The sequence below is a fragment of the Leptonychotes weddellii genome, chromosome 5, assembly GCF_054177405.1.
Source record: "Leptonychotes weddellii isolate Sample4059 chromosome 5, ASM5417740v2, whole genome shotgun sequence".
In the NCBI taxonomy this organism is placed as follows: Eukaryota; Metazoa; Chordata; class Mammalia; order Carnivora; family Phocidae; genus Leptonychotes; species Leptonychotes weddellii.
The window spans coordinates 15,212,018-15,234,923 of record NC_138373.1 but is presented as its reverse complement, the minus strand read 5'-3'; the positions used below and the strand labels follow the sequence as shown (position 1 = coordinate 15,234,923).

Sequence of the window (22,906 nt, the reverse complement as noted above, 5' to 3'; positions counted from 1 at the left end):
AAAAATACAAATAAATAAAAACATAAAAATGTTAATTTCAAAATAAGGAATGTTTTTAAAATAAATAATAAATCTGGACCCACCCCACTCAGGGGTACAGGGGCCTGGTTTATCTTTCTCCCAGTACAATGCCTCAGTTTGGGTCCTCTGAACTCTGGCACATTCGAGCCCCCTTTTGGGAAAGAGAACATCCCTTCCTGCCCAGGTCCTAGTGAGACATGCATCCCAAGACCCACTCCCTCCTCCCTCCCTGGGCTCCAGCTGCTGCCGGCCCCAAGAAAGGAGAGGCCCTGAGCCGGGCTATTTTGGTATCTGGGGTGGGCACCCACAGGGCTAAGGTTACCCTGGTATGTTGAGGGCTCCCTGGGGCAGGACTATATAACCCCAGAGGGACCGCCACAGGCTGACTCTGCTCCTTTCCAGCCAGAGCCACTGCCTTGCCCCCAGGAGACTGAAGACATGGTGAGTAAGAATCCCCCAGCCCCTACCCAGATCCCTCAGACCTCAAGGCAGCCTGACTTTTTAAAAGAAAGTACCTGATTCCCAGTCCAGTAAGAGGAAACAGATGAATCTTCCCTTTTTTGGCATTGCTAATGAGGAGCGTACAGAACGATGGCCTAAATGACCCAACCCAGTCTGCCCAGACTCTCCACTTACAGGAGACCCATCCCTCTCAAAGCATGCTCCATACCTTCCTGCACTCCCTCTTCCTAAAACCCTCTGGGACCAATCAGACAAGGATTCCAACTCCCATTTTATAAATGGGAGAGCTGAGGTTCAGACAGGGTGAATAAGTAGATCAGGGTCGCACAGCAAGTCTGGGACTCAGAGGAGGCAAGCTCAGGGCACTGAGAAGGGGACTCGACTTGTTCAGTAGAATGGAGGGTAGGAATTTGGGGATGCAACCAAAGCAAGTCCCTTCAGCAAAGAGCTCATAAGGAGGGGAAAGCCTAGAACCAGAAGAGTTGCTTTAGAAAAATGACTCAAAGAACCCTGAATCTAATCCATTGCCTCCAGAGAAGAGGAGGGATTGGCCCATGGACCCCTTTACCCATCCCTCAACTCCCAGGCACCCAAGAAGGCCAAGAGAAGGGCAGTGGCAGAGGGCGGAAGCTCCAACGTCTTCTCCATGTTTGACCAGACTCAGATCCAGGAGTTCAAGGAGGTGAGTAAGGGGAGAAGGGAGACTGAAGACTAACCAAAGGCCCCCCCCTGCCGCCCCTCCCCCCCAACACCCCCTCCCTGGAATGTGCACCTGTTTGGGGGGAGGGGAAGGGCTTAGAACTCGTTGCTCCCCTCCCCATTTGGCATGCAAGAGAACAGCTGGCCGGGGGCCAGAATCTGATCTGCCTGGGGTAGGGATGCTGAAGCCTGGCCATGGGGGAACTAACCCCCCCCACCCCTGCCTTCCACAGGCCTTCACTGTAATCGACCAGAACCGTGATGGCATTATCGACAAGGAAGATCTGCGGGACACCTTCGCAGCCATGGGTGAGCCCCTTATCCCACCCATAAAGATTCAAGGCTACAGAGTCCTGGGAATTCAGAAGCCTTGGGTTTCAGCCCTGCCGGTTCCACCCTGGGCCTCAGTCCACCCAGACGAAAATGGGTGGGATGGTCTGAATTTATGGGAAGGATCAACCCTTGGCCGCAGGACCCCACTCCAGCTTCCCCCACCCTGCTCCAGGGCGCCTCAATGTGAAGAATGAGGAGCTAGATGCCATGATGAAGGAAGCCAGTGGTCCCATCAACTTCACCGTCTTCCTGACCATGTTTGGAGAGAAGCTCAAAGGTGAATGAAGTGTCCTGAGTCTAAGCCCCCAGCTGCCCCTCCCCAGACCTTTCAGGGACAGACCCTTCAGGGACCCTTTAGCTTCATGTGCCTTCTGATCCTCCAGGTGCTGACCCTGAGGACGTGATCACTGGAGCCTTCAAGGTCCTGGACCCTGAGGGGAAGGGCACCATCAAGAAGCAGTTGTAAGTGACCCTCTCCAGCTGCTCACACAGAGAAAGCCTCCTTAAATTCTTTTTTTTTTAAGATTTTATTTATTGGGGGGCGGGGTGCAGAGGGAGAGGGAGAAGCAGCGACCAGACAACCAGAAGAAGAGAAGGGCTCAATCCCAGAACCCCGGGATCATGACCTGGGCCAAAGGCAGCTGCTTAACTGACAACCCAGGTGTCCAGGCCTCCTTAAATTTTTAGCAAAGGTTAGGTATTAAGGGAGGGGATAAGGGAAAAATTAGCACTGTGGAAATGGGCTATAGGATTACATTTTCACAGCACATATGGGAAGGGAAGAGCAAAAGCAGTGAGGCCAGACTGATTGGGAGACCAGAGAGGGATCTAGAGTGACTTGGGTTTTCAAGTTGATACTAGGAATGGCAACCAGGATGAGGTGGGAGGGAGTGGAAAGGAACCACGAAGCCCAATCTCAACTCCCCATATGTCACCTCTCTCCAGCCTGGAGGAGCTGCTTACCACGCAGTGTGACCGCTTCTCCCAGGAAGAGGTGAGCGGGGGTGGGGTGGGGGTGGGGTGTGTGTGTGTGTGTGTGTGTGTGTGAGGGCCCGGGAGAAGCAGAGGGAGGGGGAAGGGGAGCATACGGAACCGGTAGGAGACGCCCCTGAATCTTTCCCCAGATCAGGAACATGTGGGCAGCCTTCCCCCCCGACGTGGGAGGCAACGTAGACTACAAGAACATCTGCTACGTCATCACGCATGGCGATGCCAAAGACCAGGAGTAGGGGACCCACCCTCTTAGGCCTCTGCTGGCCAACGCCTTGCTGCCAGTCCGACCCCCCACCAGACTCTAATAAACTAAACTGGTCGTTGTTTCTTAGCGGCGGCGCCTTCGGTGCGTTTGTGGTAGAGGAACTCAGGTGGGGCGCGGGGCTGAAACACAGCCCCGCACGAAGCCAGCGCCCAACAAATGAATGAGTAATTAGTGGCTGGGAGGTCTGGGTGGGGCGGTTTCGTTCCACCAGCTACACCCGCCACTTACTCCCGCTGGGAAAGGAAGACTCGCGTGGCCTCGGGGAAACTGTTTTTTATTATTATTATTATTTAAGATTTACCCATTTATTTATTTGAGACAGCGAGCGCGCGAGCAACGGGAGGTTCAGAGGGAGGGGGAGAGAGAGAAAATGTCTAGCCGACTCCCCACTGAACAGGGAGCCCAAGGCCGCTAAATCCCAGACCCTGAGATCATGACCTGAGCCGAAATCAAGAGTCCCACACTTTAACCGACTGAGCCACCCAGTAGCCCTGACACTGTTTTTATTGAAGTCACAGCTTGGGTGAAGAGCGGCGGGGGTGGGGGCCAGGGGCGGGGCTGGAAGCTGGGGCGGGGCCGGGTGGGGGCGGGGCCAAAGGCGGGGCCACAGATTTGGGATTGGGAGAACCTGTTAGCCGGTGAGCCCCCCTGCGGGGGCGGGCCTCTCAGGCTAGGGCTCCAGGATTGGATAGGAGACCGACTGAAGGCGGAGCCGAGGTAAAGGAGGGCGGGGCGGGGTCCTCAGAGTGCGTCCGACTGCTCTCCCTGAGTCTGGCTCTGCTGCATCTGGGCCTGCATCTTCTCCAGCATCTCTTGCATGCGGCGCAGCTGTGCGGGGCAAGATTGTAGGCGTGGGATCGGGGAGGCCAGAGAGGGACTTCGAAGAGCACTTGGGGCCTTGGGGGGAGGAGGGGGAGCGAGGTACTTGCTCACCTCTTCATCTTTCTCGCGGATCAACTTCTCGGTCTCGGCCAGAGGCAGCATGGGCAGCGGGATCTCTGTGGCGCTCTGGCGGGAGAGCTTACTAGGGGGCATGGGAAAAGGGACAGGGAATCAAGGGCGGGACCCTCCGTTGTGGGTCGCAGAAGCGGGGCAGGGCGTGGGGCGACGTTGGGGTCTAGGAGGCAGGGCCATATGTCCTTTCAATGCCGTAAGCAAAGTGGGTGGGGGGAGATTCTGGAAGAGTCGTCTGGATGGTGAAGGCCGGGTCCGGGACAGTGAGGCCGGGCCTTGGGAGCCCCTGGGACTCAGGTCGGGCTCTCACCTACGGCTGGCTCTATCACGAGCCCCAGGCCGGGCCAGGCTCTGTAGGCAGCGGGCTCGGTAGCCCTCGTAGAGCAGATCGTGGGTCACCTCCTTCAGGTCCTGCAGGTGTGTTTGCACCAGCATCCGTCTCAGGTTCAGGAAGTCGCAGTGATGTGGGTTCTCCACTGAGGGGCGGACCGGCGAGCGTCAGGGAGCTTCGGGTCCAGCCCTACTGGCCGGGTCCAGTCGGCCCGGAGTCCTGCCCCGGCTCTAGGTGAGGGTCAGCAGTCCAAGGACCCCTCTTTTGGCCCTTAGGACCCCCGGGACGAGAGATCGCCCCAACTTCATATGTTGGGTGCGGTTGACTCAGAGGCATTCTGGGCTCCCTGTTGGCCTCAGAACGCATGCCCACCTTACTCACCCTCCACGGTACCCCAGGAGTAGCGGCGTCCCCTCACGGGTCGGGTCCCGCCGTCCCTCACGACCTCGCAGGAGCCAACGACTGCGAAAGGGATGCTTTCCTGGAGGGCAGGAGTCAGAGGTCACCGTTGGACGCCCCTGGGCAGAAACCTCGTTGTCAGCCTCCACCTCCTCATCCGCCTCCCCCGCTTCTTTGCCCCTTCCTCCTTTGCCTCTGCACCTTCATCTCTGCATCCTGCCTCTTGAAGTCTTCATCCTCATCAGAGTCACAGTCGGGGAACTGGTAGATGTTTATCTCCTCCTCTTTCAACTGGTCCCGGATCTGGGAGCAGACATGCACAGACGGTGAGAAACAGAGGCTGTGCGTAGCAGACACTGCATGGCTGGACACTGAGATACAGGTTCCAGGTGGTCAGAGACAGAGAGGAAGACATGAAAGACAGAGATGGTAACATACAGGATGCCCCAAACCAAAATCTCAGAGGGGCGCCTGGCTGGCTCAGTCAGTAGAGCATGTGACTCTTGATCTTGGGGTTGTGAGTTTGAGCCCCACAGTGGGTGTAGAGATTGCTTAAAATCTTGGGGTGCCTGGGTGGCTCAGTGTGGGTTAAGCATCCAACTTGATTTTAGCTCACGTCTTGATCTCAGGGTCATGAGTTCAAGCCCCCGTGTTGGACTCCGTGCTGCGCGTGGAGCCTACTTAAAAAATAAATAAAAATTTAAAAATAAATAAATAAATAATCTTAAAAAAAAAACCCTCAGACGATGAGAGATATAGATGGTGAAAAAGAGACAAAGACACCCTAACAGGGACGACTGAGGCCTGGAAAGATTGTAAAATGAAGCAGACACCAGAGGCCCAGGAGAGAGAGGCCTAAGCATAAACAGTGGGAGAGGCCTCTGAAGTCACGAGGTGGGTCAACATCCTGGGGCTGGAGGGATATCAAGAGTCATCATGCCTTTGCTGCAGCCCTCAGACAGGCCTCAGCCAAGCATCCAGTCCAGGGATTCTATTCTGGGCCTCCGGAGACATGGCTCCTTTCAGCCAGCTTACTACCCACCTTCCTCAGAAACTTTCTCCCACAATGTCTCTTGACACATTATACTTCCAAAAGGCGATCCCAAGATCAAAGAAGTCAAAGCTGAGTTCATGTTTGATAACGACTTCTGGCTTCACGTAGGACCAAAGATCAGAGGTCACCAGACATACCTTCTGCTTGAGGGCCTGGGTTTCCTTAGGCATCAGGGCATCTGCTTTGCCAATGACTGGGATGATGTTGACCTTTTCGTGAACTGCCCGGAGGAAGGCCACATCTAGGGGCCGGAGCCTGCACAGAGTGATTGGTCAGGGCTCAGCCTTAGGCCACAGAAACCCTCCCTCTCCCTCCCCAAATACCCCAACCCCCCAGGGTGTCCCCAGACCCTCGGCCAAAGGGTGAGATGAAATAGAGGCAGCAGTGGACACGGGAATCCTGAATGTTCTTCCGGTTCAGGCCACTCTCATCCCTCAGATACTGCTCAAATTGCTCCTCGATGAAGTGCACCACAGGGAGCCAGCTGGGGTGTGGGGCAAGAGAGTAGGTCAGAGATGAGGGGCCACAGGGCAGGGAAGGGGCCAAGGTTAGCCAGGACTGTGGGGGTAGGAACTAGCTTCTTGGGGTCCAACCAAAGACATCAAAGGAGATTGGCGGGGTTTAGGTAAGATGTCAGGAAGCACAGGGCACTCTGGGCCACATGGCCACCAGAAACAGGCCCCACCTTCTGGGGAGGGCAGGGGCAGAGCAGACCAGCCCTGGAACTGACTGACCCCTCAGTCTTCATAGAGTAGCCACATTGGGAAGCTTAGTCCCCGCTCCTTCCCCTGCTCCTCACCAGTCTGAGCAATCCACAGAGTCCCCAAAGCCAGGTGTGTCCACCAGGGTCAGCTTCACCTTAATACCCCCCTCCTCAATCTCCACGCCCCGGCGCTCAATGGTCAGTGTTTGTGTCAAGCGAGCTGTGGGGACGGGGAGAGGTCAGGGAGCTGGGTAGGGGTCTGAGCCAGGACTGATTTCCTTTCTCAGAATCACAGTTACCCCCACTCATTTTTCAGGGGAGTCTCAGAGAAAAGCAGTGAGCCACCCAAGTCCCCCAGAAAGTCAGGGGAGACCCAGATGAAAAGAAAGAGAGTGCAGCCTGGGGATGGGAGAGACAGAGTCCCTGGAGAGGTCAGGAGGGTCTTACCACTGGCTTCTGGCAGTTGCCGGTCCTCATAGAGATTGGTGAGAAACAGGCTGTTGATGAGGGTGGATTTTCCCAGGCCTGACTCCCCTGTAGGCAGGGCAGACCCACCTGGTCAGGTGAGCAGACAGCCAGGGTATCTGGAGGAAGCCTCCCCCAACCAGTCCCCTGTCCAAAACCCATCGGACCTGCCACCATGAGTGTGAAGTCAAAGCCCTTCTTGACGGACTTGCGGTGCAGCTGGTTGGGGAGGGCGGCGAAACCCACATACTCCTTGTCCTGTTGGTGGGGGACAGTGTGAGGCTGCTGGGAGCGGCGGGCTGGGCCCCCAGGATAACCTGACCTTGTGGGCGAGGAGAAGTCAGCCTGCTGTGGGTTGACCTGAACCTGGCTACTCTGGGGGTTGGGGGCTGAGGGCAGAGATGTCTGTATTCTGGGGCAGAAGGACTCACCATGGCCCTGCTAGCTGTCGCTGCACCTGCTGTCTCTCCCCACTTCCTCTGGTGGGGCAGGAAGTTGGTGTGGCAAATAAGGGGGCGGGCAATGTAGGAAGCTGAGATGCTCAAACTGGTGGGGAAACCCAAGACCAAGAATACCTGGAGTTCTCACTTCCTGGAGCCCTTTGGCTATCCCCCCCATGGGAAGCTTCAATACCTCAGTTCTCTGCACACCCTTATTCCATGCCCCCACTGTAGCCCCATCACCCGGGTAGATGGGGTGTAGGCAGAGAGGAAGGAAGCAGATTGGCGTCTCTAGCAAGTGAGATGAAGGCTTTGACTGGGATGGTTAAAAAAAAAAAGTTCCCAGGGTCTAAGTGGACCAAAAATCATAATAGGATTAGGGGTGGAAGGGGCCATTAATTTTCCTTACCAGCTCATGCAAATGATTCTTTTTCTTTTTTTTCATGCAATTGATTCCTTTTTTTTTTTTAAGATTTTATTTATTCATTTGGGGGAGAGAGAGAGAGAGAGAGCATTTGGCACATGAGTAGGGGAGGAGGGGGAAAACGGGGAGGGGGGAAAGGAGAGGGACAGAGGGAGAGAGAGGAGCAGACTCCCAGCTGAGCAGGGAGCTCACCTTGGGGCTTGATCCCAGGACCCTAAGATCATGACCTGAGCTAAAGGCAGACACTTAACCACTGAGCCACCCAGGCACTACTTCATGCAATTGATTCTTGAAAGGACTTCAAGTCTTTGGACATCACTGCCAGAGAGACCTTCCTTTAGAATCCTGGCCAAGGCAGTCCCCTGCTCTAGCCCCTTCAGGGACCTCCCAGTAACTTCAGAATTAAGTCTGAGCTCTGGCCTGGCAGCCAGAGCCTTCCACATCTGGCCTCATCACCCATCCCTCACTCCTCCTTGGAGAATGCCCACATCCTTCACTCTGCCCACATTGAGCTTTTTATTTTTTTTAAGATTTTATTTATTTATTTATTTATTTATTTATTTATTTATTTATTTATTTATTTATTCGACAGAGAGAGACACAGCGAGAGAGGGAACACAAGCAGGGGGAGTGGGAAAGGGAGAAGCAGGCTTCCCGCCGAGCAGGGAGCCCAACGCGGGACTTGATCCCAGGACCCTGGGACCATGACCTGTGCAGAAGGCAGATGCCCAACGACTGAGCCACCCAGGCGCCCCCACATTGAGCTTTTCCTTCTGCTCTTCCAGATCCTTCATGGGTTTGATTCAAAGATCTCTTCTTCCTCCTCTAGGAAATCTTGCCCAACTACCCCAGGCACAGTCATTTTCCCTCCTCCAAACTCTCTAACCCCTTCCACAGACCTCTCCCCAGTGCTTGCATTTATTTATCTGGCTATCTTCTCTACCGGCTGAGCTTTCTGAGGTCATGGACCATGTCCTCTTCATTTCTATATCTTCAGTGTCTTGCCAAGGCCTGCCGCAAAGCAGGTGCCAATAAATAATATACTAGATGAATGCGTGCATGGAGTAATGAGTGAATGAAGTTGGTCAGGGCCCAAGGCTAGCAGAACATGTAAAAGGAGCCTTGCTCTGGAGGCAGAAAGCTCTGCAAACCTCAGTTCTCCCACTTACTACGGGACCTTGGGCGAGTCATTGGACCTCTCTAAACTCCATTTTCCTCATGGTAAAATGAAATACACACATTTCCACTTGGTTATCAGGACTCGAGTAGTTTCAGATGACATGAGCTTTGGAGTCAAATCAGCTGTATGCACAAACCCTGACTTTAGCCTTTATGACCTGAGTCACCTCTCCAGGCCTCTAAAGCTTGTCTTCCTACTATGGCCTATAAGGCCCTGCTGGATCTGGATTGCACCTACTGCTCCACCTCATTTTCTTTCTCCACTGCTTGTGGTTCTATTTATTATTTCCCTGTTAGCCCCTGTTGCGGACTCAACTGTGTCTCCCCACCCCTCCCTGCCAAATTCATGTGCTGGAGCTCTAACCCTCAATGTGACTATATTTGGAAATAAGGCCTTTAAGAAGGTAATTGAGGTTAAATGAAGTCATAAGGGTGGAACCCTGATCCAATAGGTCTGGTGTCCTTATTAGAAGAGACACCCATGATCTCAGCCCAGGCACAGAGGAAAGGCCACGTGACCACGTGAGGCCACAGTGAGAAGGTAGCTGTCTGCGACCCAAGGAGACCAGAAACCAGCCCTGCTGGCACCTTGAGCTTGGACTTCCAGCCTCCAGAACTATGAGAAAATCAATGTCTGTTGTTTAAGACTCCCAGCCTGTGGTATTTTGTTACGGCAGCCGGAGCCGACTGATTCAGCATTGTAGCTCACTCCTACCCCTTATCCTAAGGCAACCACCCTAATGTGCTTCATGTGTAGTTTTTTGGCTTGTATACATTTTGAAAAATGTGTAGTATACAGTGCATGTTTACACAAAGGGTTATATATATATATGAATACATATTTGTTAACTTTTTCATTCAGCACTATCTTTTTAAAACTTTTTTAAAGCTTTTTTTTTTTTTAAGTAATCTGTACATCCAATGTGGGGCTCGAACCCATGACCCCGAGAGATCAAGATTGCATGCTGTTCTGACTGAGCCAGCCAGGCACCCCCTTCTGTACGATTTTTTAAGATCCATCCACGTTGCCATGTGTCTATCTTATTCTTACTCAAACTCATTTCTATAACTGTCCCCTTCATGTAACCTTGGACATGAAGTCCAGGACCTCTCTGGGCCTTACTTTCCTTATCTTTCAAATGGGATTGGAGAGGTGCCTGGGTGGCTCAGTCGGTGAAGTGTCTGCCTTCAGCTCGGGTCATGATCCCACGGTCCTGGGATCGAGCCCCACGTGAGGCTCCCTGCTTGCGGGAAGCCTGCTTCTCCCTCTCCCACTCCCCCTGCTTGTGTTCCTGCTCTCGCTGTGTCTCTCTCTGTCAAATAAATAAATAAATAAAATCTTAAAAAAAAATGGGATTCGAATCTCCTGCCGCATTAAACTCAGAAGTTGTGCAAGAATCAGAGGATTATAGAGACATCGTGATTAAGAGATGTATGATCTTGCTGTGTGATCTTGGGTATCTTACTTTTACTTCTCTGTGACTTCGTTTCTTTATCTGTTAAATGTTAAATTAATAATTCTACCTCTTAGGGTGACAGTGGTCTAATTATATGGTCTAATACACATAAAGCTTTTAGTTCAGTATCCAGCGTACGAGATGAGCTCCCACAGAAAGCTAGTATTGCTAGCATTACTTGAGCGGAGGACTGTGTCAGTACCAGCGTCTCAAATCTAGTGACTGCTCCTTGCTGAGGATCCAGACAGTGGATCGGTCGGGGATTCGGCCATCTGGGGAGACAGAGACAGCCACTAGTAAGTGTGCCAAAGAACACTGGTGCTAAAAATGTTGCGCAACAAGGATATAAACAGAGGACTTCAAGAAGCCAAGGGAAAGGATAATTATACCCCTCCTCACTCCACCGCAGCCTTTCCTCCTGCATTTCTTATCAAGCTGAACAGGCCTTATGTCTTAATTAAAACTCTGAGCTCCTCCCCCTTTGCGCTGCACAAATACATTTGACTCTTGACCAACACTGGTTTAAACTGGGGGGGGGCACTTACATGCAGATTTTTTTTCAACAAATACAGTATTATAAAGGTATTTTCTCTTATGATTTTCTTTTTAAAATTTTTATTTATTTTTTAAGAGATTTCATTTATTATTTGAGAGAGAGCGAGAGAGCAGGAGAGCATGAGCCGGGGGAGGGGCAGAGGGCAAGAGAGAAGCAGACTCCCCATTGAGCAGGGAGTCCAATGGGGGGCTTGATTCCAGGACCCCAGGATCATGATCTGAGCCGAAGGCAGACGCTTAACCCACCCACCCTGGTGCCCCCCCCCTCTTAAAGATTTATTTATTTGAGACAGAGAGAGAGAGTGTGCACGAGGCAGGGGGAGAGGCAGAGGACTCCATCCCAGGACAAGATCATGACCTGAGCCAAAGTCAGATGCTTAACTGGCTGAGCCACCCAGACACACCTCTCTTATGATTTCCTTAACATTTTCTTTTCTCCAGCTTACTTTGTTGTAAGAACACAGTATATAATACATGTAACATACAAAATACGGGTTAATCAATGGTTTATGTTGTCGTTGACGCCTCTGTTCTAGTAGTTAAGTTTCTGGGGAGTCAAAAGTTATACATGGATTTCCAACTGCAACGAGCATTGGAACCCCTAACCCCTGCATTGTTCAAGGGTCAACTGTATACCCAACTGGTTTCCAAAATCTTCCTGTCAGAAAAATTGGTCCCCCTCTCTCTATACCCTCTATCCCCTTGCACCTGTCCTGGATTCAAACTGATCATGTCTTCCCTGAGCTATTCGATAGCCTTTAGGGAAATAACATGTATATTCATTTATTTCTTATAAAATCAACATATTCCCACAGAAAAAAAAATAGAAAATACAATGGATTAGAAATATATGCATCTAATATCACTACTATGATATAACCCCATTTTGACTTTTATCCTTCTAGATTTTCTCCCATCCCTATTAATATGAATAAACATTTTTTTAAAAATTTTTATTTATTTATTTGAGAGAGAGAATGAGATAGAGAGAGCATGAGAGGGGGGAGGGTCAGAGGGAGAAGCAGACTCCCTGCCGAACAGGGAGCCCGATGCGGGACTCGATCCCGGGACTCCAGGATCATGACCTGAGCCGAAGGCAGTCGCTTAACCAACTGAGCCACCCAGGCGCCCCTATGAATAAACATATTTACAAAACTAGGATCATACTATAACTTGTTTGGAATCCTATTTTTGTCACTTCATATGTTCTATACATCTTTCTATAATACACGTGTATATTATAATTTTTTAACACATGTTCATTTTTATGAGAATGCCGTTTAACAATTTGATGAGTGCTTTTTCTTAAAGTTTTATTTTAATTCCAGTTAACATAGTTATATTAGTTTCAGGTGTACAGTATGATTCAACAATTCTATACATCGCCTGGAGTGCAACACACGTGCACTCCTTAACCCCCATCACTTATTTAGTCCTCCCCCGCTCCCCTAGCTCTGATAACCATCAGTTTGTTCTCTCTAATTAAGAGCCTGTCTCTTGGCTTAGTCTCTTTTTTCCCCCTTTGCTTGTTTTGTTTCTTAAATTCCATGAGTGAAATCACGTGGTATTTGTCCTTCTCTGATTGACTTATTTCCCTTAGCATTATACTCTAGCTCCATCCATGTGGTTGCAAAGGGCAAGATTTCTTTTTTTTATAGCTGAATAATAATATTCCATTGTATATACATACCACATTTTCTTTATCCATTCATTTATCAATGGACACTTGGGTTGCTTCCATAATTTAGCTATTGTAGATTATGCTGCTATGAACATCGGGGTGCATGTATCCCTTTGAACTAATGTTTTTGTATTCTTTGGGTAAATACCCAGTAGTGCAATTGCTGGATTATAGGGTAGTTCTATTTTTAACCTTTGAGGAAACTCCATACTGTTTTCCAGAGTGGCTGCACCAATTTGCATTCCCACCAACAGTGCACAAGGATTCCCTCTTCTCTATATCCTTGTCAACACCTGTTGCTTGTATAGTTGATTTTAGCCATTCTGACAGGTGTGAGGTGAAATCTCATTGTAGTTTTGATTTGCATTTCCCTGATGATCAGTGATTTGAGCATCTTTACATGTATCTGTTGGCCATCTGTATTATCATTGTTATAGATGCTTAGGACTTAGATTGATTCCCATTTTTCTCAGCGATAAACAGTGCTGAGCTGGGATGGACATGTTTGTGGTGCCATCATCGTGTACTTGTCCAGCCATTTCCTTAGGCCTTTCTATAAGGGGAATTCCTGAGTCAAAGGAAGTCACATATTTAAGGCATTTGTGCATATTAACAAATTGCCCTACAGAAAAGTCTCTTGGCTTGTAGAGATGACATGAATTATTAGTGACACAATATTCTATTTACCTGCTTATTACTCCAACAAATTATGTCCAGTCATTCATGCGATAAGGTTTGGGGCCTGTTCAGAGAAAGGAAGATCCTACCTTGAGATTCCTATGGGGCAGTTTATAGTAGATAGCTGTTTTCCCGTTTAATCATCTGGTTTAGTTCTTTTTCATCTTGCCATCAAACCTGCATAGCTACCTATGGCCCCACCAGGCATCCCTGGAGGGGCTTCTTTATCTTTAGACCCAAATTCAGACTCAGACCTAGTGACTCCAGGCTTTCTCTTCCCAAAGTTAAAGGTAGCTCTGTGAGTGAGTATGGCGTGAGGGCTGGCCACCTTTCAGGGGAAGATTCCTCCAAGAGGGGCTACCTCTTTGCCATTTGGTACCCTCTTACCTCTGTTTTCCAGCACAAGTGCCTGGCACATGGTGGGCCCCCAGGAAACGAATAAACGTACCATTCTATCTTCAGCTTCCACTGCTTTCCTATTATGTGAACTCATGACACATTAAAACACAACTATTCTGTTTTCCTCTCGGAGGATAGGTCTTAACCATCTTTGGATCTCAAACTTCTAGCACATAGTAGGTTTTCAGTTAGTGTGTGGACAGCTGTTCATTTCATTCCCTCTGCCTGGAGTTCTTCATTCAGCCCCCACTTTCAGCCCTCTCTGGACTTTGCAGAAATCTTAGCTGTTCTGAAAGGATTAGCTCAAAAAAGCCACTTTCTTTCTTGGTTGCTCCAGCCAGAAGAGTAAAAGCTGATATTTTGGGCTAAGCACTTTACACATATAACACATGAATTCTCAACCATTCAAATTAGCTATTATCATCCCCATTACAGTTTAGGAAACAGAAGTAATTTCCCCAGGGTCAAATAATAGTGAATGACAAGGCCAGGAATCAGACTGCAGGAATGGCCTTAAAGACAGAGTCCACAGCCACTAAACTGGACAGGTCTCTCTCTCTGCACTACACTCCTATCATATTTTGTTCATCAGGTTGGTAGGGAATCTGTCTCATCACCTGCACATCTCCATATTCTACTGGACCAAGAGCTCCCTGAGTTCCTTTGTTATTTTCAGGGCCTAGACAGTGTCTAGATATTGGTTGGTGATCCCTCAGTATGTGCTGATTGATTTGTGGCCCTGGTTTCGGTCAGTGTCTAACATCCATGCACACCAGGCGCCCAGAACCGTGCAGACTCATTCCCACAGCTTGGAATTCTTCCTGCTCTCCCACACTATCTTGTACTGGTACATGGAACTCTCCCACGTCTTCACAGTTTTTTCATGTTTGTGCGCTTGCCCCTGTAAACTGGTAGCATCCAAGGACAAATCTTACATGTGTTTCATCTCTTTATCTCAAACTCTTGGCTTAGCATTAAGGTGCTAATTAAATGTGAATTAATATACAAACCTCAGTCACCCCTCCCTACCATCAGATCATCAAGGGACACTTCCAGGCACTCCCCTCTTCCCCAAAGGCAAGCTTGCTCGGAGTACAGATACCTGGGAACACAGACCCAGGTTCCCCCTGGGTTTGGCCTTTGTAGGTCTGTCGACCTGTCCCCTAGTCTCCCCATGGGCTCTTTCTTTGTGTCTCTCTTTGTCTCTGCCTGTTTCACTGTCTTTTGTTCCTCTGCCTCTGGGCCTTCTTCTCTCCAGATTCCCTTCCTTTTCTTACAGCTCCTCCGACTGTGCTTCAGTGACTTCGTATCTCTATGTTTCTACATCTCTTTGTCTCTGGTGGCCAATCTCCTGCTCCTGTATTTTCGGGCCGCCGCAGTCTGTCGGTCTCTTTCTCTGTCTCTGTGTCCTCTCTGACTCGGGGCTCTTAGGTTATGACTTTGTGAGTCTCTGGCTCCGGGTCTCCGCTCCGCGCCCCGGGCCTGATTTCAACTGGCCACCTCTCCCCATCATTTCTCTGGAGTCGGCCTCTATCCTCTAGCTGCAGCTCGGGCCTCGGTCTCCCCCAGCCCAGCCCCCCTCCCCACCCCAACCCACCCCACCCCCGGCCCTAGGCCTCTCGGACCGGCCCCGCTTTGTTTCCTGTGTCTCGGCGCCCCGCCCCCGCCCCGTCTGGGGTCTCCGCCGCCCTCCGCCGCCCTTTGTTTGCCTTGGTCTCTCCCCCACCCTTTTCCCTGGGTCAGTCTTCGGATCTCTCTTTGTCTCTCCGGGCCGGGGAGGCTGGCGCAGTCGGTCAGCCCCGGAGGTCGGCGCGGGCGGCCCGACACAGCGATAATTAGGAAGAGTCTTCGGCCCTCATCACCCGGCTCCAGCCCAGGAGGTACACGGTTAATACCACCGAGTTCAGGCAACTGTCCTCGGCTTAGAGTAGCCCTGTCCGCGGCACGCGGCCTCCCGCCGGCCACCGAGCTCCGGAGGATGCGGGCGGCCCCCACAGGCGTGCAGCTCCTCCCGGGTCCTAGAGCGGCTCGGTGAGGCCCAGCGCTTCCGCTTCCCGTCCCCGCCCCCCGGCGGCCGCCCCCGGGACGCCTGGGTCCGAGCCCCCTCCCCATTTGGCGCGGAGCCCGCATCCCGGGGCCGCCGGCGGCTCGGGCAGCGGAGCCCCGCCGAGGAGCTCGCGAGGACGCCGGGGTGACATAGCCGGAGGCGGCCAGGAGGAGAAGGGGGCGCTGCGGGCCGGAAGGAGCAGCAGGTGCAGGGGCGGCCGGTTGCGCGGGCGGGGGTCACCGGGAGCCGCGCCCCGCACCTCGGACCCGGCCGCTGCCCGGTGCCCGCGCTGGCCGGCAGAGGGCAGCGGCAGGGCGCCGCGGGCTGCACATGGCTGTGTGACCGTGGGATTGTGTCTGTCCCCTTGCTCAGGGCGGCGTGCGGGCGATGGAGCGCGCGGTGGAGCCCTGGGGCCCGGATCTCCAGGGCGCAGAGGAGAGGGAGCAGCTGAGAGGCGCCCGCACAGGTGAGGGCCGGGACGGTGCGCCGCCAGGGGCAGGTAAAGGCCGGGTGGGGACTCCGGTGCTGGGCTCTGTCTGGCCGAGACCCAGAAAAATCGGACATGAACTGTGCTTCCAGGGGGAGGGGGAGGGGAGCAAAAACCGAGGTTAAGGAGCCAACGTTTCTGAGCACCTACTCTGCGTCAGGCCGTGAGGGGCTTCATCTCAAGGACTCTCCTGGCTCCTCGACAGTCATTACCAGCCTCACTGCCTCTGCCCTACTTCAGGCCTCCTTTTATCTCATCCTGACAATTGCAACAGCCTCCCTACATCCCTTTTCTCATCAGTGATGCACTCAGCAGCCACATTGATCCAAGTCCGGATTTAATCCTGTTTCCCTTCTCAAAAACCTTCCCTAGCTCCCTTCTGCCTACTAATCAAAAGCCTAGTGTTCGATCTAGGCCTTACATGCTTAATCGAGTCCCAACATCCCTTTCCAGCTTTATCTTCCATTCCTCTCCGTGGTTTACTCTTTTCCTTTGCTGTGAAAGCTTGGCCCTATCTCCTTATTTCCTTGCTCTCTTGTGACAGCGGTTATTCTGAGCCCACAATTATATTATTTGTGCTTGATCTTCTCTCTCCTACCAACGCTACGCATTTTGAGGGACAGGTGGGCGTCTGGGTCCTCTTAGGTACACGCAAGATGATTGAAGTAATAAATTACAGAGTGGGCTATAGAAATAGCAAATACTAGGTTTTCAAATAGAGACAGTATAATGTGGTTAACACAGGCTTGGGAATCAGACAGACCTGAGTTAGAAACATGGCTTTGCTACTTTCTAACCTTTCTAACCTTGAGTAAGTGACTTAAATTCTCTGAGTCTTCATGTCTATAAAATGGGAGTAGTAATAGTATTATTTCATAGCATTGTTTGCAAGGATTCAGTGATGCCTAGTTCAGTGACTGGCATATATTAAGGGCATGTTATAAGGAAGTTACCATTGTTAATGAGAGGCAGCAATAAGAAGTGTTTCAGAAGTTCAGAGGAGAGGGAGAGCATCCTTGTGACTGCAGATTGTCAAGGAAGCCTTCCTGGGGAAGTTGTTATCAAAGATAGGGGCTGAGCCAAAGAGCAGGGTCTACTACTCCCTTTTCTTTCTCCAGGTATAGGGAGTGAGAATGTGGAGATTTCTCAGCCGGATGAGTTTGAACATACCCCACAGGAGGATGACTTGGGGTTCAAGGAAGAGGAAGATCTGGCCCCAGGTCATGAAGTAGGAAATGCCTCTCTCAAACCTGAAGGCATCCAGACCTGGGATGACTTGTGGGTCCAGAGAGAGGGACCAGGAAAACCTCAGGCTCGGGACAGAGGTCCCCGGCTCCTGGGAGAGCCACGTTGGGGCCAGGCTAGTGATCGGGCTGCCGTGTGTGGTGAGTGTGGCAAGAGTTTTCGGCAGATGTCAGATCTGGTGAAACACCAGCGGACCCATACAGGGGAGAAACCCTACAAGTGTGGGGTCTGCGGCAAGGGCTTTGGGGATAGCTCTGCCCGTATAAAACACCAGCGAACTCATAGTGGTGAAAAGCCCTACAGAGCCCGACCACCAGCCCAAGGCCCCCCAAAGATTTCTCGGTCCAGGATCCCAGCTGGTGAACGCCCCACTATCTGCGGCGAATGTGGCAAGAGCTTCCGGCAGAGTTCTGACCTGGTGAAACACCAGCGGACACACACGGGTGAGAAGCCCTACAAGTGTGGCATCTGTGGCAAGGGCTTTGGTGACAGTTCTGCTCGCATAAAGCACCAGCGGACACACCGGGGGGAGCAGCCTTCCCGGCCCGTGGTGCCCAGACGGCAGCCTTCTCGAGCAGCCACGGCAGCCACACAGGGACCTAAGGCCCAGGACAAGCCATATATCTGCACCGACTGTGGCAAAAGATTTGTGCTCAGCTGCAGCCTTCTGAGCCACCAGCGCAGTCACTTGGGGCCCAAACCTTTTGGCTGTGATGTGTGTGGAAAGGAGTTTGCCCGGGGCTCAGACCTGGTGAAGCACCTGCGGGTGCACACAGGAGAGAAGCCCTACCTATGCCCCGAGTGTGGCAAGGGCTTCGCCGACAGCTCTGCCCGGGTCAAACACCTCCGCACCCACAGTGGGGAGCGGCCTCACGCCTGTCCAGAATGTGACCGTACCTTCAGCCTCAGCTCCACCCTTCTCCGCCACCGCCTCACTCACATGGAGCCCCAGGACTTCAGCTTCCCAGGCTACCCCTTGGCCCCCCTGATCCCCAGCCCACCCCCCAGCTCAAGCCCACCCCCACCTCCTCTTGGCACGAGCCCCCCGCTGACACCTCGAAGCCCTTCACACTCGGGTGATGGGCCTTTTGGCCTGCCTGGCTTGGAGCCAGAGCCCGGGGGCCCACAGGCTGGGGAGCCACCCCCACCATTGGCAGGTGACAAGCCCCACAAGTGCCCTGAGTGTGGCAAGGGCTTCCGCCGAAGCTCGGACCTGGTGAAACACCATCGTGTGCACACAGGGGAAAAACCCTACCTCTGCCCTGAATGCGGCAAGGGTTTTGCTGACAGCTCGGCCCGAGTCAAGCACCTCCGCACTCACCGAGGTGAACGGGCTCGGCCACCACCACCATCCACTCTCCTGAGGCCACATAACCCCCCTGGCCCGGCACCCACAGCCCCCCGACCCCGAGTCCGAGCCCAGCCCTCTGGACCCAGCCAGCCCCATGTGTGTGGCTTCTGTGGGAAGGAATTCCCCCGGAGCTCAGATCTGGTCAAACACAGGCGAACACACACTGGGGAGAAGCCATATAAGTGTGCAGAGTGTGGCAAAGGTTTTGGTGACAGTTCTGCCCGCATCAAGCACCAGCGTGGGCACTTGGTCCTGCGGCCCTTTGGGACAGGGGATGGTCGGGCAAGGCCCCTCAAGGAGGAGCCACCAACAGGACTGGAATGATGGGGTCCAGGGAAGATGGAAGCCCAGGAGACCAAAGGGAGGGTATCTGCTGCTTAAGCAGAGAATAAAGGGCCGGGGAGGTGGTGGGAGGGAGAAGGAGGGGAAGAAATGGGAGAAAGGAGTGAATAGATAGAAATAGAGATTGGAGACAATGACCTTGAAGCTCAGGAAACTGTCCTGGCTGGGCTCAGTCAGGACCTTGACACTATGGTCTATACCCCCAGCTTCTAGAACACTGCCTTGTATTCTGAATAGCGTAGGCGCTCAGTACTTACTGAATGAATAAACTGGCCTTAGCCTGAGGGCCCTTAAAAAACTCTAAATTCTGCTGCCTCTTAATCTAAGAATTGATCCCACCCAACCTTGCCCCTAGGAGACCAGCACCCTGGCCAGCACCAAACAGGGTTTGTTTGACCTTATGAGCCACAACAGTGAAACTTCAGGAGTTTTGGGTGGTAGAGAGGCAGGGGCATCTTGGAACCTTCTGATGGGAAGAGTATTGCTGTGTGGATTGCAGTATCCAGGCTCAGGCCACACTGGACATGGTCTTAGCCAGGAAGGGCGCTGTTGGACAGCCCAGACCTATCTGCCCTGGAGAACCCCAACCCGCCCCGACACCTGGACACTGGCAGAATAGACCAGAGACAGCAGAAGGGACAAACAGTCGAAGCCAAGCCCAGGTCCTGGTGGACGTCAGCAGACAAACTGGCTGGGAGAAGGGCAGGACTGGAGTGAGGAGAGGCCAGGGAAGCTCCAAGGCAGGACAGCCACATCTCCGTGTATCTCCTCGCCAATAAACTTTCTTGTCTGAAGCTCGGACTCTGCTTGTGTATGTGTGCGGGGACCGGGGGGAAGGGGGGAAGGTGTCAAAGCCTCACCACAGGTGAAGCCATGCGCAAACTTGTGAGGGTCCCTTGCCCTCTTCGAGCCCGTCAGATAAAGAAGTTGGAACAGTCAGCCGCTTTCCAGCTGTGACATCTGGTTGGAAAAACGGCCACCAGGTCTGTCAGCTGATGCCCTAGACCTGAGTTCTGGCTGCCCACAGGCGCCACCTACGCCACAACGTCAAGCGCGACCCCTAAAAGGAAAAACACGCGGCGCCACGGGGGTGGGGGTGGGGCGTAGGTCGGTGAGCGCCGTTGCTATGGCGACAGGTGGGGGAGAAAGGTGGCCGGCTGTCTAGTAAGGCGCGGAGGTCCCCGACACTGAGGCTCTGCCTACTGGGAAACCCCGCCTCCCTGAGACCCTTTTTTATTTGTCGAGAAACAGGTCATTTGACTGCATAGTCCAAAGGGAGGGCAAAGGGGACGCCTCTTTATCCCCTGGAAAAAGCAACCATATTTTCCCAGCGACCCATGCGTCATTAGGAGCAAGACTCCAATTCCTAGCTTTTTCCGAGGAGGGCGCCAGTAGGGAGGAAGGGAAGGAGGAACTGACCTGATTGGCCAGGGACAAAAAAGACGAGGGCAGTTCACCCATCTAAGAAATGAAGTACAAGGCCGCTTTGCAACTTCGCCGGTTGGGCGTCTCTGCTAGTCTCGGTGGGGGAATGGTCCCTGGATAGAGGCTCTCGCGAGATCTTAACCATCGGCCGGGCTTCCCTAGAAACCAATGAAAGCTGGCTTCGGCGCCCTTCCTCCCTATCTTCCCACCTCTGCCAAGTTGTAATACACGTTCGAAATGTTGCGTTCGGGCCCGGGGTTCTTGGCGGCTTCGGTCCTTAGGTGCACACACGCCCATAGGCCTGAATGGAGGCCTTTGGGGGGCTTTTGGAAGATCGCCCCTGCTGGTTTCCGTGTTTCCCCTCCTTACCAGCCGGCCTCCAAGCCCGCCTGCAGTGACCTTTGTAAAATTACATCTGTTTGTGTCGCTACCTATTAAAAACCCTGCCGTAGCTCCATATGTCTCCTCCGGAAAACGTAGCTCCTTGGCATTCAGGTTGGCATCCAAGGTCTTCCATTTGTGTGGTTTCAGCCCTGTGCTTCTTAAATATTGCTTCGTTTACTTGGAATGCTCATTCCTCCCCTCCCCCCACCCCCGACTTGCTAACCTCTCCGAGTCAGAACACTTCAAGCATTACTTTCTCCCAGATGCCTTCCCTGAACCTCCAGCCTGAGTTAAAATCTACTTCTTCTGAGCACTTGAAACATGGAGAACTTCTTGAGGATGATTAGTCACTCAACAGCATTACCAGTTGTGTGCTGGGTATGGGGGATAGGACGATGAATAAAACAAAGTCTCTGCCCTCAGTTTCTATGCAGAAGACAGACGTTGGACAAATAATTACAAGTGTAGGAAGGACTCTGCAGGAAGCATACCTACAGAAGAGAATCCTACCTGATTCAAAGGCCTCTCCAAAGAAATGGCAATTATGTTTAGACCTAAGGACTGAGTAAGCTAAGAAAGGAGGAGCGAGGGATGGTACAGGAGCTGGAGTCTTCTAGGCAGAGAGAAGAGAATGCTCCCAAGTCCTTGGGCATCAAGAACTGAAGTAGAGTTCTAGTGAGTCTGAAAGCAGTGAAATGCAGAGTAATGAGTTGTATGGTAAAGACTTTTCCAGATTCCGTTTTCTACCTTCCAGTCCCAGCGGGAGCCTAGCACACAATAGGCCTCACTAAATACTTTGGTGAGCAGTGTGTCCTTGGAACATGATGTGCTCTTCACAAGAGTTTACAGTCCCACAAGCTGCTACCTCCTTGTCAATAGGGCAAGCTCCCACTCTTCTTTGAAGGTCCTTCAGAGTTATCTCCTCAGAGAGGCCTGCACCCGATAACGACTCCCTTCCCAGGGGGTTATTGTTATTCACTCATCTTAACTATCCTGCCAGAACACTTATACACCTGCTGCTTTCCCACTGATACATATATATTTATGTTTATTCGTATATATTTATTTATTTATTTATCACAATCTTTTTTGCTAGACTATGAGATTCTCAAGAACAGAAACTAGATCTGAGTTCAGGTATATACTTGTACATGTTTGCAGAGCAAATGGACAGAAGTCCTTTTCCTCCTTTTGCAAACATCTATTCCAAAGCCCTCCCACAGCAGGAGACCCTTCCCATGGTAACTTTTCACTGTTCCCAGCTGAGTCTCCTCACTGATTGAATCAGGGCAAGTAGGTCTTACCTTTTGCTAGAAGTGGGGTTCCAGACATAACCTGGCCCTTCCCCACCTCTCCTCCATCTCTCATGTTACATTTCCCCTTGCTAACTCACTTGGCTCCAGCCACACAAACCTTCTTTCTGTTCCTTAAATATGTCAAGCTTATTCTCACCTTAGGCCTTTGCAGTTCTGTCTAGAACACTTTTCCTCCAGATTTTCAAATGGCTAATCCTTTCTCATCATTCAAGATTCATCTCAAGTATTATTTCCTGAGATGCCTTCCCTATCCACATGATAGAAGCCCCCAAGGGGCACCCGAGTTGGTTAAGCATCCGACTCTTGATTTCGGCTCAGATCATGATCTCAGGGTTATGTATAAGGATCTGGGCTCCATGCTCAGCAGGGAGTCTGCTTGAGATTCTCTCTCTCCCTTTTCCTCAGCCCCTCCTTCCCCTCTCTTGCTCCGTCTCATAAATGAATAAATAAATAAATAAATAAATAAATAAGAAAGCCCCAAACCATACCCATTCTATTGCATCATCTTGCCCTATTAATTTCATTATCTACAATTATCTTGTTGATTTACGTGTTTACATTTTTTACACTCTTAAAAGTGCCGTAGCAGCCAAGATTTTTGTCTGTTTTGTTCACTACTGCATCTCCAATACCTAGAATGGTGCCAGGCACATAGTAGGGCACGCACAACCAAAGTGGAGATCTTGAGTGTGAGTATTCAGGCATTTGCCCCCTTTCCTTGCTCTGAGGAAGAGCAAAAGTTTGACCAGATGTAATCCCAACATCCAATTTATGCCCTGGCCTCTGAAAACTGAGACTCAGCTTTGAGTCCTGGCTC

General features: G+C 51.7%; 3 protein-coding genes across 5 annotated transcripts; 2 read left to right on the top strand and 1 right to left on the bottom strand.

Annotated features, from left to right (window-relative positions):
* The first annotated feature begins 354 nt into the window (after positions 1-354).
* MYL11 (myosin light chain 11) lies at positions 355-2,839 on the top strand. Its single transcript, XM_031033190.2, has 7 exons — positions 355-462; positions 1,070-1,165; positions 1,416-1,491; positions 1,688-1,792; positions 1,899-1,977; positions 2,461-2,509; positions 2,640-2,839. Exons 1-7 carry the CDS (start codon positions 460-462, stop codon positions 2,742-2,744), a joined length of 513 nt encoding a protein of 170 aa, XP_030889050.1. The 5' UTR covers positions 355-459; the 3' UTR covers positions 2,745-2,839.
* Positions 2,840-3,237: 398 nt separating this feature from the next.
* On the bottom strand, positions 3,238-20,440 carry SEPTIN1 (septin 1). 2 transcript variants are annotated; one of them, XM_081819711.1, is made up of 11 exons: positions 20,384-20,440; positions 6,847-6,937; positions 6,662-6,748; positions 6,311-6,434; positions 5,861-5,995; positions 5,649-5,766; positions 4,659-4,760; positions 4,440-4,539; positions 4,038-4,203; positions 3,707-3,797; positions 3,238-3,601 (listed from the first exon to the last, which is right to left on the bottom strand). In XM_081819711.1, exons 1-11 carry the CDS (start codon positions 20,423-20,425, stop codon positions 3,515-3,517), a joined length of 1,143 nt encoding a protein of 380 aa, XP_081675837.1. In that variant the 5' UTR covers positions 20,426-20,440; the 3' UTR covers positions 3,238-3,514. The 2 variants fall into 2 exon arrangements, with proteins under 2 accessions (XP_081675837.1, XP_006738046.1); XM_006737983.3 differs by lacking the exon at positions 20,384-20,440 and adding an exon at positions 7,111-7,260.
* Positions 15,184-19,758, top strand: ZNF48 (zinc finger protein 48). Of its 2 annotated transcripts, none has more exons than XM_081819710.1 (3): positions 15,184-15,372; positions 15,912-16,005; positions 17,145-19,758. In XM_081819710.1, the coding sequence occupies exons 2-3, from the start codon at positions 15,927-15,929 to the stop codon at positions 18,944-18,946; spliced, it is 1,881 nt and encodes a 626-aa protein (XP_081675836.1). In that variant the 5' UTR covers positions 15,184-15,372; positions 15,912-15,926; the 3' UTR covers positions 18,947-19,758. The 2 variants fall into 2 exon arrangements, with proteins under 2 accessions (XP_081675836.1, XP_081675835.1); XM_081819709.1 differs by lacking the exon at positions 15,184-15,372 and adding an exon at positions 15,446-15,744.
* Positions 20,441-22,906: the final 2,466 nt, after the last annotated feature.

What these genes read in the sequence shown, in the direction of transcription:
- ZNF48 (XM_081819710.1), top strand. Translation starts at nt 15,927, where the DNA reads ATGGAGCGCGCGGTGGAGCCCTGGGGCCCGGATCTCCAGGGCGCAGAG. An exon ending in GCTGAGAGGCGCCCGCACAG is followed by an intron (nt 16,006 to 17,144) that starts GTGAGGGCCGGG and finishes TTCTTTCTCCAG; the next exon opens with GTATAGGGAGTGAGAATGTG.
- MYL11 (XM_031033190.2), top strand. An exon ending in AGATCCAGGAGTTCAAGGAG is followed by an intron (nt 1,166 to 1,415) that starts GTGAGTAAGGGG and finishes TGCCTTCCACAG; the next exon opens with GCCTTCACTGTAATCGACCA. An exon ending in GTTTGGAGAGAAGCTCAAAG is followed by an intron (nt 1,793 to 1,898) that starts GTGAATGAAGTG and finishes CTGATCCTCCAG; the next exon opens with GTGCTGACCCTGAGGACGTG.
- SEPTIN1 (XM_081819711.1), bottom strand. Translation starts at nt 20,425, where the DNA reads ATGGGTGAACTGCCCTCGTCTTTTTTGTCCCTGGCCAATCAG. An exon ending in GGCAGGATGCAGAGATGAAG is followed by an intron (nt 4,540 to 4,658) that starts GTGCAGAGGCAA and finishes CCTGCCCTCCAG; the next exon opens with GAAAGCATCCCTTTCGCAGT. An exon ending in CTCCTGGGGTACCGTGGAGG is followed by an intron (nt 4,204 to 4,439) that starts GTGAGTAAGGTG and finishes TCCGCCCCTCAG; the next exon opens with TGGAGAACCCACATCACTGC.